Here is a 15,107-nt window from a genome sequence, read left to right on the forward strand (position 1 = left end):
TACATCATTCAGAAGAAAAAACAAACACACCAACATTCATCCAGTTTATTATCTTAACATTCGGCCTCTCATCACAACGTATTGCAACAATCCATTTTCTACGACACTCCATCTTCTTCACTGATGGAATATAGTGGAAGCTTAAATCTATGTGAATTCTACCATTTCCATTGCACAACAGAACATAAAAATATTTGTCACTATTTTTTTCCCATGCCAGTATCAATTTGTAGCAGCCATGGTTGCGAGGTAAAATGAAGCTGGTGCCTAGCTTAGCCTCGTTTTGGATTCGTTGACCCAGGGTCACATGAATACATGAATATATTCTTAGAATGGTCTATAGCAATATGGATTGAAAGAAGACAAGATGAAGCTTTGTGTTAGATCTTTATTTCCTTTTTAAACTTTCCACTATACTATGTTTCAATACATTATGCTATTCTCAATAAATCACAGTTCAAAACTTAGCGTGGTTCTCACAATATTATGGTTCAATACATAATTTTCCAGAAACACGAAAATGTGCAAAGGTTACACCTATCTTTAAGAAAGGAGAAAAGGAGGATCCAGGAAATTACAGACCAATATCAATCCTACCTTTATTGTCAAAACTATTTGAAAAGCATGTAGCCATTCAGGTCTGTAAATATTTTGAAACATACTCTCTATTTCATAAAGCGCAATCAGGATTTCGAAAGTACCACTCGTGCCAAACAGAACTTACCAAATTAATTGATTTTTGGCTGAAGGAAATGGATAATGGACATATGACTGGGATTGTTTTCCTTGACTTCAAGAAAGCCTTTGATCTTGTTGATCATGTAATTCTGCTGCAAAAGTTGAACTGTTACAGGTTCGACAATCCTTCTTTAAACTGGTTTAGATCATACCTAAACCAAAGGTATCAACAAGTAAGCATTGGCAATATTAGCTCTCAAACTTGCACTATTCATTCAGGAGTCCCTCAAGGCTCAGTTTTGGGCCCTCTCCTCTTCCTTATCTATATCAATGATCTACCATTAAATAATGAATCCACAAATACAGATTTGTTTGCAGACGATGCAACCTTGTATACATCTAGTTCTGATACTGAAGTTATCCAAACAAGATTAAACTCAGACCTTATTAGAGTCCAAAATTGGGCACAATAAAATAGGATGGTAATTAATGATGGTAAAACAAAATGTATGATTTAGGGACATCACATCACATCCATAGACAATAATTTATTATGGAATGACCATATTGATAAGCTTTGTAAAACACTGTCATCCAAAATTGCCCTTCTCAGAAGAATCAAGAAATACTTACCTATGGAAACTCACAATCTATACTACAAGTCATATATTCTTCCAGTAATGGATTTATTGTTCTAATGTATGGGGAAACTGTGCTAAATCTGAGCTTGACAGGATTTATAAATTTCAGAAACGAGCAGCACATGTAATTTTAGATGCATCTGTTGATCATCCCTCAAAAGCATTATTTACAGAACTCAAATGGATCACAATATATGACAGGATAGATTTTCACAAGGCAGTTCTTTCATATAAATGTCTACATGGAACTGCACCAGAGTATCTTCAGGACTTATTTGGGCCTTTTTCAACACAATACCAGTTGAGATCAATATCACATGGAAACCTTCTAGGACCAGAACCAAGAACAGCAATTTAAAAGAGTTTCCCATACTCTGGTACAGTTTTGTGGGATAAGCTTCCACTACATGTAAAATCAGCTGAAAATATTAAGACTATTTACGAAGAGATATCATGAGCATTTATGTGTTTCTAATAGACAATGGAATTTTGAATTTTAATACTAAACATGTTAAAATAAACAGTAATTATTGCTATCTTCATATAATGTGTATTGTTATACTCTCCTTAAGAGGGCCTCAGGGGAGAATAGTCCTTGACTAATGAGTCACCCTCTATAAATAAAGCATTATTATTATTATTATTATTATTATTATAATGCAGTTGGCTGTTATAGACACTGACAAATGCATTATAACAAGGAAGATCTTTAATAGCCAGCTTCTCTAACAATGAATTACATTACCAGTATTGCATTGTAATAATTGGTATGTTTAATGGAAAACTATTATGATAGGCTAAACTTTTATGTGGTTCTAAAACCTGAAGAACTTCTATTTGGTTATTAAAGTAACCATTTCAGATATAACATTCACCCACTTAAATCCTGTCCACATCTGTGTTATATAATTAGATAATTATTAATTTTTGCTGAAGTTCTATGAATTTGTGGTCTTCATGCATGCATGCTTATGGTTCTAGACAGAATGTGATTGTGATGTTGACTTTGATGAAGATTTTGATGTCCTGTTTGGATAGTTTCCAACTGTTTTAACCTGTTCCATCAGAGGATAGGAAGTTTCTTGACCACTGTTGCTTCGACTTGCACGAAATGTGAGCTTTGGTGGTGGAGGTCTCCGCCTGCGGTGGATTCGGCAGATGAATCTCACAAACTCCTGTCTGAAATTTTGTCCTGTTATACAGTACAGGAAAAAGTTGACTGAATGATTGAGATACAGAAGTATGTAGCATATAACTTTGATGAGAAAGTCTTTGGCATGGTCATTTATTGTTATTGGTTTTAGTGGTAAAACAGTGTAAAGAGCACTTGGGGTTGTAGTAAGTATCCATGCAAATGATATACATAATAAGGTTATGGCCAACTTTCTGTGGTTGTATCGAATCCGGCGATCATCTTTTGTCATCGTGCTGGTGATAATCCAACGATGTCGAATGAGGCTTACAATAATAAGTATATTGAATACACAAAGAAGTACAAAGGGCAGAAAAGAATACATTATGAAATGTATCCATGGCCATATTAGTTTGTAGAATATGCTATGATAAGCAAACATAGCACATTGCTTAATACCGGTATCACCACCAGAATGTAGCTTGGCTGTCCAGAAAAGATGGCCATTTATGATGCACAGCACAAGAGCAATTACTAAAGATGAAATCTTCGCACGTCGAGGATTGCAGATGGATGTTGCTTTTAGTGGAAACCACACAGCAATAAAGCGCTCAATGGTGACGGCTACAATCAGCCACGCAGAAAAATGCAGACTGAAGTAGACAAAAAACATCAAGATTTTACAGCTAGCATCAGAGATGTGGAGCAGTTCGAAATCGGCAACTACACGGATCCATGTTTTCAGAGCACTGACATACAAAACCATAGTATCCACCAGTGCCAACATTGCAAGATAAAAGAAAGTTGAGGTCTGCCGCAGCTTTCTCTGCAGCATTACAATGAAACTGAAAATATTCCCAATAGTCCCAATGACAATCACGATGGGAAAAGTCCATAGAATCAAATTTTTGCCAGCTCGATGAACTCCATCATCAGAAAAGAAAATGCTGCCATTGACATCTGAACTAATTGTACTGTTTTCTATTAATTCCACAGTCCTGCTACCATTAATATTGGATTGTGTGTTGAAAATAGAAGACATCTTGTTTGGTTCCTCTTTCTAAATCATTTTCTAAAAGATCTGAGATTATGTGCAGTTTATGTGCAATATAAATTCACCCACAAAATGTTTCCTAGATATTGGTGGGCATTGTATCCATTCAATTCATTCTCTATATGCTACATTCAAACATGTCTTAACATGTCATTTTCTTGGCTTATATACTCCATGGTCTTGACAAGATTGATCACAAAAAGTGTTTTGAAAATCTTAAAGGAACAGTAAAAAATTACAGATACTTATAAACAAAACTGTAAAGGTCATTTCAAAATGGCATTTTCAGTCATTCATTGTAACATATATAACATTCTTTCTTCACATTTCATTGTCCAATTTTGTACTAGAAGGCATAATTTCATAAAGCAACTCCGAAGTAAAAATGATTTCTTCAGACAAGTTGTTTAGTTGTCAAGTCGATGTCCTAGTTATCTTTGAAAGAATCATTGATTATCTTGCAAATGGGAGTGTCCAAATGTTTTGTCATACAGCTCTTCCAATGCTAATTGTGTTCTAAAACCTGAAAAGAAATGTAAACATTTAATTTTATCTCAGATTTTAATTCCAATTTCTATCACATTATTTTGAAGCATTCTTGTAAATATGACATTTCATGTTATTCATTTCATACAGAAATTCCATGTTCATGCAGGAATAAAAATCAATATCGAGTCAAAATTTTCTCAGAGCTTTTTTCACACAAACTCTAGACTTAAAGTACAAAAATCTGAAAATTCTGTAACAATGGTATATTAATATTATATTGAAGATTCAATGAAGAAGCAAAAGTAAGTATTAATGCACTTTCAGGTTTGTCTTAACTTTGGTTACTTACGTATGAGTCTCTCCAAAAAAGCACCGCTCCGGTGGCCTAGAGGTTAGAGCATCCACTTGGGATGCGGGAGGTCGTGAGTTCGATCCCCAGCTGAGTCATACCAAAGCCTTATAAAAAAATATGGTACTAACAGCTGCCTTGCTTGGTGCTCAGCATTAAAAGGTTAGTGTTTAGACTGGTCAGCCTGGTGTCAGGATAATGTGACTGGGTGGGACACGATGCTACATGTCTCTGGCATGATGCCCCAGTGCTAGACATCACTTTAAACTGCCACACTACACACATCTTAACGATATGACTGAAAAATTGTTAAAGCTATGTTTAAAAAATCCAAATCCAAATCAGTCTCTCTTGTAGTAGTCACATTTTTCTCCACCTGTAACTTTCCCCTGGGAAAGAATTGGCTAGCTAATTTTTTTCCCCAGGGAAAGAACCAGCTAGCCAGTTCTTTCCTTGGGGGAAACAACTAGCTAGTCAATTCTTCTCCCCCCTCCCCCAACTGAAAGTTTTTCCCATTTGGGAAAGAATTGGCTAGGTGATTCTTCCCCCTCCAATTACACCATTTATACATTAGAACAATTATTTAGCAGAAATGAATTAATAAAACTGATGCTAACTTATTTCAAGAATTTTATAAGAACAAATTCCTCCAGGAGATGAATATATTTGTTTTAAAAACCAACCATATTAAAAAAAATATGTATGTTACAACCTACCATATTAACAAAAAATGTATGTTACAACCTACCATATTAACAAAAAATATATTAATGCCCTTTCATCATTGAAGGGGTTTATATGTTTTTATTATTTTCTCACTTAGAAGAAATATGAATGTCCCAATTAGTCAGTTTTACTAGCATGTGTACAATAATTTAGTATTTTTATTGAAACTGCTAATTAAAAAGAAAAAATAATAGAAGTTTGAGGCCAATGTTTCTCAAGTATTCAAATGTTTGCAAACATTAACAAACACGGAGTTTATAGGTCAAAGTGTAACAGAAAACATTAAAAATGCACCGATCCGCCAGAAGTGAAATTTTGATAAAAGAAATAAATCCTTTAAAACCTTTAAAAAGGGAGCTCTTGTACTAATGAAGACTGCCAATAAAATAAGATTTGATTGCAAACTGGCACCCCTATTGGTGGGCCATTATGTAGTTAAACATGTTCTTACAAAGGGCAGGGTAAGACTGCAAACTGAACGTGGTGGCAAGCAGGTAATATCTATAATTCTATACATTTGAAACTTTATACTAGGAGACAAAAGCCACCACCACCAAATGTGCCACAAATTCCAAGAAAGCAGCGAAAGAACTACTGAAAAGACATGTCAAAAGACAACATCATATTCAACTTATACAACAATAAGTAATAGAAGTAATGGTAATCCACCATAAGTTCTTAAAAACAAGTCAACAATTGAAAAGATTGTCCACAAGACTTCCAAGGAGGCCCCAGGGACACAAGGAAAACAAAAACTGTCATAATATCTTCAATCCACCTATAGAAAAACAATGCAAAGACAGTTGCATGAAAATGCAAATCACATTTATGAAGCAACCAAAGTTTAATTTACATGAGACATCCTCAGCCCCAACAAAACTGCATATTGTACGAGGTGATGGTAATTGTACATTTAGAGCTATAAGCTTTGCAATTTCAGGAAGTGAAGTGAGCTACAACATTTGCCATAATAGTATTGTCAGGCATATGCACTCCACATTGGCATCTACCTCAACAACAACACAAATAAGTATTTACAGGACAGTAATATGGAGTCAGATACTGGATGGGCAACTGATGCCAAGATTATGGGTACAGCATCACCATTATCCACAGACATTTATGTGCATAGTGCTAGTGGATCAAATTCCAAAGGAATTCAGCACTATGATTGGTTGAGGTACCCAACATGATTTCACTCAGTGTGGAGTTTATTTACAAAACCTTGCAGATGACCATTTTAATGTAAAGTTGCTAAGAAGAAGCATGAACATTAATTAAAAGCTATGTCTTATTCCATAAGTGATTTTTGAAAGGTTATTAGTCTGAAATTGAAGTCTGTATTAATGTAATGGCTCATTTGAAATAAACCCTATGTGAGACTTTGTTAACTGAACCGTTACATGTCTTATATTTCAGTGTGGACCTTAAGCAGCTTAGAAAAGAGTCCATTAATGAAAAGAAACCAATTGGTTGTAGTGGGGAAAGAATCAACTTGCTGATTCTGTCCCCCCTCCCCATTTGTTAAGTTACCCATTATATGTATGATATTTCAATTGTAGGCTGTATTGCCAAAGAGCCCATCAATGAAAAGAAAGTATTTGGTTGTAGGGGAGAAAGAATTAGCTGATTCTGTCCCCCTCCCCTTTGTTAGTGACCATTACATGTATGATATTTCACATGTGGGCATTAAGCCTTTTACTAAAGAATCCACTAATGAAAAGAATCTAATTGGTTGTTTGAGTGGGAGAGAAGAAATAACTAGAGGGGGAAACTAACTTATTATGGGGGAGGGGGGAAAATAACTTGAGGGGGAAAGAATCAGCTAGCCAATTCTTTCCCTGGAGAAACATTCAGTGGGGGGGGGGGGGGGGGAATTGGCTGTTACACCAGTATATCTAATTTTGGGGTTTTGAACTTAATGCTTAAAATGTTTATAGTATATAGGACCTGCTTCAGTCACACATTTTTGATGTTTCAGAGAATGTTCATTGCATTCATTGATGTTATTATATTTTTTGTTTACAAGAATTCTAAGAAACTAGACTTGTGAGAATGAGACAGAAAAAGTTGTGAGTTGGTTCAGTTATCAGGGACTTTTAATTTGATTTGATCCATATTGCTCTTCGAGAGAAAAAAATGTCCATCTGTTACACTATTTTTAACTACTAGTATGTCATTTATACTAATTTCAAGGAAAAGTCATGCATATAAATAAATGTACCAAATATGACTGCCCATTCTTGTGGAAAAGTATCATGATGTCCATTTGTATTGTACAACAACATTTTTGCCTCTAAAATACATTTTCACATGACAGAAGTGATGAAGTGTGTGCTGCATGCTAATTAGCTCAATGTTTGTTTTTTGTTTAAAAAGGAACATAATGCCTAATTAAATTGCAAAGCATACATACACTACAGCATAATTATTTTATTGTGTCTACACTATTTATACATGATAGCAAAATGACATAGGGAAAATATAGCTGTACATTTCACATAGATGCTATGATAATCCCTGTCCATAGCTGTACATGTCATGTAGATGCTTGGATAATCCCAGTCTATAGCTGTACATTTCAACTTGATGCTTGGATAATCCCTGTCTATAGCTGTACATTTCACATAGATTCTGGGATAATCCCTGTCTATAGCTGTACATTTCACATAGATGCTTGGATAATCCCTGTCTATAGCTGTACATTTCACATAGATGCTGGGATAATCCGTGTCTACAGCTGTACATTTCACATAGATGCTGGGATAATCAATCTTTGGAATCAGATTTAATTAAGATTGTTGCAGCTGGGTGAATAAAGAAAGAAATTCAACAAATTCTAGCAGTGATATTGCAAAAAATGCATAAAAAGGATTGGTTTAGCTTGGTAGGGATTGACACCATTTTATGATATGCCATTTACTGTGCTCTCTTGCCTTTCAGTGATAGGCCCTTTACTATGTACTTTTGCCTGTCAGTACTAGGCCCTTTAGTTTGCACTCAAGCCTTTTAGTGCTAGGCCCTTTATTATGAACTCTTGCCTTTCATTGCTAGACCCTTTACTATGAACTCTTACCTTTCAGTGCTAGGCCTTTTCATATGCACTCCTGCTATTTGATGCCTTTCATTGCTATGCCCTTACTTATGCACACATGCCTTTGATGCCTTTCAGTGATAGGCTATATGCACTATGCACTCTTACTTTTCAATGCTCGGCCCTTTCCAGTTCACTCTTACCTTTCAGTGCTCGGCCCTTTCCAGTGCACTTTTGCCTTTCAATGCCGTTAGTGACAAATGGTGAAACCCAGTTAAGATGCCAATTACTACCAACATTTTGCAGCCTTTAACTATCGCTTATATGGCTGACAAAAATGAAAATAAAAAATTAATATGAGGCAGATCACACATCTAAATTAACTGTTCAGTTTAATATACGAGGTCAATTTGATAACAGCATGTCTGCCAATGTAAATATCTGCTCCGCATCCTGCAGTGGCAATGTGAAGTCATTGTAATATTACGAGTGATAATTTTTTTATATTAGAGACCAAAAAAATGTTTTTCCAAAAGTTCCATTAATCATTAAATGTTAAAATTTATGAAAGAAAAAACTAGGCTTGAACTTTAATATTTCATTCATAAGGGATGTGGAGAAATTATAAATTGATATTGATATTGTTTTAATAACTTGTTCAGAATACTACATCCATTATCATACAATATGAAGGTAAAAAATAATGAGGTGTTTGGCACTTTATAATTTAGGTTTCATTTGCAAATTTGAGCATTTCTAAATGAACAGAATATAATACATATAAAAAAACTCGAACAATCCAGTTTAAGAAGCTTCATAAATTACTTCCATCTGTACAGTCAAGAGATATCATGACCATGATAACAGAATAGCCATTGAAATAGCTTGAGATAAAGTTGTCCACTCCTGAGTTTATGAAGTTATTGTTAGAGATAGTTCAAAATATCATTATTATATCCTGTTTAATCTCCCTAGAAGTTTTACTTGTGTATGTTGGTAAAGTTTCAATTGATTTATTTTACTGAATTTTTTGCTCAGCTGGTCGTACACCAAAAGAGCTTATGCGATAGTCAGTTGTCATCGTCCATTCATCCATTAGCACAACTATGTTATCCTTTTCCAATCTATTTTGTGGATTGCATGAAACATTATATAAACATGTTTATTCCTTGGTTCATTTGTTCCTAAAGTGAAAATTGTGTTGCTTAAACATCAAAAATGGTCACTGCAATGGCTTACTTGAGTGTGTGTTTTGGATTTTTAACATAGCTTTTACAGTTTTTCAGTCATATTGCCACGATGTCCACAGTGTAGAAGTTCATTGTGATGTCTAGCACTGGGGCATCATGCTGCAGACATGTTGCATGATGTCCCACCTAATCACATTATTCTGACACCAGGCTGACCAGTCCTAACATTAACCAGTCCTAACATTAACCTCTTAGTGCTGAGTGCCTAACGAGGCAGCTGTCAGTACCAATTTTATAAGTCTTTGGTATGACTCTACCATGGGTTCAAACCCACGACCTCCTGCATCCAAGCTGGACTCTCGAACCACTAAGCTTCCAGGGAGGTCAGAGTGGCTTACTTGAAATTTTTTTTTATCATTACTGCTTCTGACAGATGGTAATATCAACATTGAGTTTCAATAATAGATTCATTATGATGACAAGTTGATCCTAAATACAAATGGTATCGATCTGACATCCAATATGGCCACCATGGCAGCCATCTTGAAAACGTTTTTACTGCACCTTCTCCTGATGTCTAGTTGGCTCAAGTTGAAAATGGTGCTGATATGGAATCCAATATGGTCAGCTTGGCAGCCATCTTGAAAATCCTGTTATTTCTATGCCTCCTAAATGGAAATTCATATCAGCATGGGATTTTGACTAGAAGACTTCTTATGGTGTCTAGCTGGGCTGAAAGAATAATGATGCCAGTCTGAAAGCCAATATGGCATCCATCATGAAAATCTTGTTGCTTTTCAGCTCAAATGGATGGTCATATCAACATGGGATTTTCTTGAAACAACTTCTTATGATGATGTCTTTATAAAAATGGTACTGTTACGATATCTGGTATGGTTGTCACAGCAGTCATCATGAAAATATTGTCCTTGCTACTCATCCAGAATGGGATGGTCCTATCAAGATGGGATTTACACTGAAAGACTAATTGGTCCCAAGTTAAAATGGTACCATTATGAAATTTAACATGAAAAATCTTGTCGTTATTCTTTCAAAATGTATCATCATACAAGAATTTTCACCTATGCTTCTTATGCTATCTAGTTATTCGTAAATTAAAATGGTGTTTCACAGACATCCATTATAGCTGCCACAATGAACATATTGAAAATCTTGTCATTAAATAATCATGAATGGGTGGACATATTTGCATAGGGTTTTCATCAAAAGTTATTTAATGGTATCCATTATGTATTAAATGAAAAATGTTATGATCTTGTATCCAGTGTAGTTGCAAATGCGATTAGTTTTAAAATCTGGTGTCAGGATAATGTGATGGGGTGGGACATGACACTACATGTCTGGGGCATGATGCCCCTGAGTGCTAGACATCACTATAAACTTTCACACTGCAGACATCGTAGCAGTATGACTGAAAAATTGTTAAAAGCTACGTTAAAAATCCAAATCACACACACACACAAATGATCTTGTCTTAGTAGAGCATCAGTCTCTTTGAGGGACTTGCTATCAAATTGTCATACAAATATATTTTCAAGTCTACTTGATCATAGCCAAACTACATTTTTTGCAGAAATGTTTTTGACAAAATTTGTATGTCAGATTTTGTATGATAGGTGTGAGTTGTATTCATCATTTGTTTATGACCTTGTTTGATGATTCAGTATTACTGCAATAAGAATCCAGCATTTTGTCAACAGCCCATTAGAAGGAAGGAATTTATCTTTCCAACTGTGATTATGAAAATGAATTGAAGTTGGCATTCACAGTTGCAATATTCAGACTCAAAGTGGAACAAAGAATCTATACAGGCACCAGATGGAGTTGATACAACAAATGTACAATTACAAGCAATTCAAAGGTTGACCAGTAACTACAAAAATACTACTTTGCAGTGAAGAATGAAACAAGTTTTTAATTCAAATATTTCTTGCCTGTAAAGAGCAGCAGATGTAATTCTTGATAATGGTTTTTTCTTTATTGTCCATACCACAATTCAAGGATTACACCAAATGGAAATTGGCAAAAGAGCTGATTACAATAGATGCTGTTTTAATCTATAACACTGATGTTACTGTGAGCCTCAGATTGTATGATGATATGGCCTTCTTTTAGCTTACCTGGCGGAAAGGTCAGTTGAGCTTTGGTATTGCCTGCATGTCTGTCTTGCATCATTCATCTATCAATTATCAGTCAATTACCCTTCCTTTATATAATAAACTTGCTCCTGAATTGAAGCTTAAAAAATAAAATACTCAAGCACATCTGGCCCACTGTATTTGTTAAACATCTTATCAGCTATTACTTAACTGTTTATTTCTCACAGAATATTTCCACCAAAGTATTTTTCCCAGCCATGTTGAACTAATTCCAGTTAACTTTTGATCGTAGTGTTTTCACTTGCTTCCTTTTTGTTATCAAGTGTTTTCACTTGCTTCCTTTTTGTTATCAACTTGGAAGAGTCTTAACTACTTCTGGTACATCTAGATTTCACGTTCTTTCCTACCAGGCATTGGTTATCAGTCATTTATTTTATAAGCACCTGAGCCTTTTATACTGAGTTTGACTTTAATCAGTTTCTGGCATCCACTGCGGAAGAAATTTAATTCACAAAAGAAGACCTTATTCTCCTCCTACACCATAACAAAAAGCTAAACCGATTTCATTATTTAATATGGACATAGTAAAGTATATTTGTATTAGTGTCGCTACTAGAGTATTGATTACTGCAACATTGACGAGACTGAAATCACTGAGCACACAACATAGCTTAATGTACGAGGCACTCCATCAAAGTAAGCAAATACGGCATTGTCTTATGGACACACTGACAGTCGTCTAATAGTTTTCATCAGTTTTTGTTACTTTGAAATATTCCACTCCAATTGATGTACACAAATCTCAGACTTCTTTCTGTTAAAAGTTGGGAGGGTTTGATTTTGTTGCCATTTGTCATCAGTATTTCCCCCACCATTTAGCTTTTGTTTACTTTATCATGAATCAATAATGACTACTTTGTTGCAGAGAATTATCAACCATTCTCCATATGCTTACAGATTGATCAGTGTTTTGCATCTTGGGGCCATTTAATCCATATGATGCTGGTCACAATGAATATCAGGAGTGGCTTTATGGCAGATTAATACTGATGACCATAACATTATGGCAGTATAATACCAGCGTCATAATAAGTTGTTCTGACCTCTTTTTCATCGGTGATATTGTGCTTAACTTGTCACTTTATTATGAAGAATTTATCAAATACATTTTGAGGTGGAAAACAAAACTCCCAAGTCATGCTATTTTGCCAAGACCAAATTTGACCAAGGTTCTGAAAGTAAGTAGTGTGCCTTTGGATAAGATTTAAGCTTTTACTTTTTTATGCACCAGCCATTAGTTTTTACGAGTTTATGCAAGTTATATTAAACTTTTATTTTATATTCATTTTACAGAATTTTAACATTCTTATGTTTTATATTCTATTTGGTTGTACTTCATAAAGATATTTATTCTGAAGGATTTGTCTTTCCAAATTAGTTCCATTTTGAAATTTTCAGTACTGTATAACCACTATTGTGCACAGGTGCCATAAAACTCTGCTACACATACACACACACACACACATGCACATTGTCATGTGATGTCCATCTGTCCTTCATGTGATGCCCATCTATCCTTCAGTTCGCTGTTTCATTTCTGTTCAATCACTCCAGTTCTCTACCATCTGTTATTACCAAACTTTGTAAATAGCTTTTATCCAGTTTTTTTGGCTGGGGAGGGAAAGGGTTAAAATGGATGTAACTGTTACAGAAAGAAAAACAATTGACTTCCACACAATAACTTTCTTCAACAGTATCGATATGGGCACAATTATCTGAATGGCTTGCATTTGGGGTGAGGAAGAGAGGAAGAATAAAATTGGTGGTTCAAAGGTCCAAAGCTTAGGTTATTGATTGAAGGAAGAAAAATAGTTTCCAGACAGTAACATCAGTTCTTTGTCACATACCTAGGCCAAACTTTATGGTTGGTATGCACTTTTGAACAGGAAGAAACCAGTTACATCGGGATCAGAGATTTTGGTCACTGTGACTGAAATAAAAACAACCTGCACAAGAACCTCATTTCTGCATCACAAACCTGAACTTGTCTTTATGGATGGCTTGCACATGGAGCAAAATAAAATCCAGTCATCAGAATTTCAAGGGTCAAGGTTGCTGATGGAACCATTGTACTTTGAAGTCAAAAGGTATGGGCTATTTTGGCAAGAGGAAAAATGGGTTTTACAAGTTTTGTTCTATATTAAGTTCCTTCACTAAACTTTGTGGATGGCTTGCACTTAGACTAAAAATAAAACTATAGATTTGGGGCATAAAGATGAAAGGCCAGAGTCATTGTAAGTAAGAAAAGGATGTTTTTTGTTTAGTAAATTTATTTCAGAGGTCAGGGTCATGGAGACCCACTGGTCAGTAATCTTTCCAGTCATGCAGCCTTACTAATGTCTTCATAGAGAACTGTAAACACGGAGTGTGCTAATAATGTACTGTTGATGATTCTCTTATTCCACCTGATAGTAGTGATAATTCTCTTGTCTAATATTGGCGGATATGATACATTTGTATGTCCAGCCATTTCATCATGGCTGCACTTTTTGTGTAATCAAGTCCTCCAGTAGTTTTTAGTGCTTTACCTTGCTTGCTGAAGGCGTATTTCAGACCTTGTATTTTTTTTTTACAAGTGACAGTCCCTTTATAGTGTCCTGAGCTTGCGTAATTGACTCCAGTTTTTACAGCTTTTCATGAAAACTTTCTACACATATTTTGAAATTAATGGAAACATGCATGACACATTATGAATTTGTTCAATAAATTGTCTGAAAAATTAACGTTTTTGGCTTTGTTATATTTTTCATCTGACTATCACAAGTCATTTTGAAATCAGTGTTGCTAATTAATATTCTGACTTTCTTAGGGTAAGAGCAAATAATAGATTTATTTATAAAGATCTGATAAGAATCAAGATGCAAAAGCAAAATATTAACATGAAACTTGGTCCAGGCAGCTAAGTTGTGCAAAAGGTGTTAAAGAATGGTCTAACCCTTCTTTTGGCTAAACTTTGCACAAAAGTGATCAGCTTTAATTTGAAATTTCTACTTAAAAGATATTGCTACAAACAAGTTTTTGAAAAAGATAAATTTGAGTGATAATGATAAATATACCTTCTGTAAGGAGGGAATAGAACAAATTGAGAACTTTTTGGAAATAAATTGTGGAATGGATCCAAATTTTAAAATTAAACATAAAGCTGACTTTAATTTAAATAACAACTTTGTTCATCTTATCAATTTCCAAATTTTGCTTGCAAAATATTTTTATACAGAGCATGTTGTGCATCAAAATTCCAAATCTCAATTATTATAAAAATTGTGTTTTATTATACAAAAGGCTGGAAAAATATCTCCATAGTGAATAATAAAAGTGATGAGTTTCAGCAAAAATTGATCCTTTTGTTGTCCTTTGATTTGATTTCTTAGATTTTTATTTACCTTCACACGAAACAAGCAGGCATTATAAACACTTTGGGGTTTGTATGAATAGTTCTTTATGTACAATATATGTGTGTGTAAGTAAGGGAACATAAGTAAAGATCAGGACTGAAAATTCATTTTACGGAAATGCCCCATACAACCTAGTCAGGTGGTTATGTAAGGGGATGTGTAAAATCCTGACAACAATAATAAAATAAAATTTTCTCACTTCATCTAAAAACAAAACACAACACACACACACATACACA

At 34.7% G+C, this 15,107-nt stretch overlaps 1 protein-coding gene across 1 annotated transcript; it reads right to left on the bottom strand.

Moving 5' to 3' along the window:
- Nucleotides 1–374: 374 nt before the first annotated feature.
- Nucleotides 375–3,410, bottom strand: LOC149770285 (putative G protein-coupled receptor 139). Its single transcript, XM_089949251.1, has one exon. It carries the CDS (start codon nucleotides 3,284–3,286, stop codon nucleotides 2,297–2,299), a length of 990 nt encoding a protein of 329 aa, XP_089805377.1. The 5' UTR covers nucleotides 3,287–3,410; the 3' UTR covers nucleotides 375–2,296.
- Between the last annotated feature and the right edge of the window lie 11,697 nt (nucleotides 3,411–15,107).

This window comes from Sinohyriopsis cumingii, unplaced genomic scaffold, assembly GCF_028554795.1.
Source record: "Sinohyriopsis cumingii isolate HCF-2022 unplaced genomic scaffold, ASM2855479v2 utg002481l, whole genome shotgun sequence".
NCBI lineage: Eukaryota > Metazoa > Mollusca > Bivalvia > Unionida > Unionidae > Sinohyriopsis > Sinohyriopsis cumingii.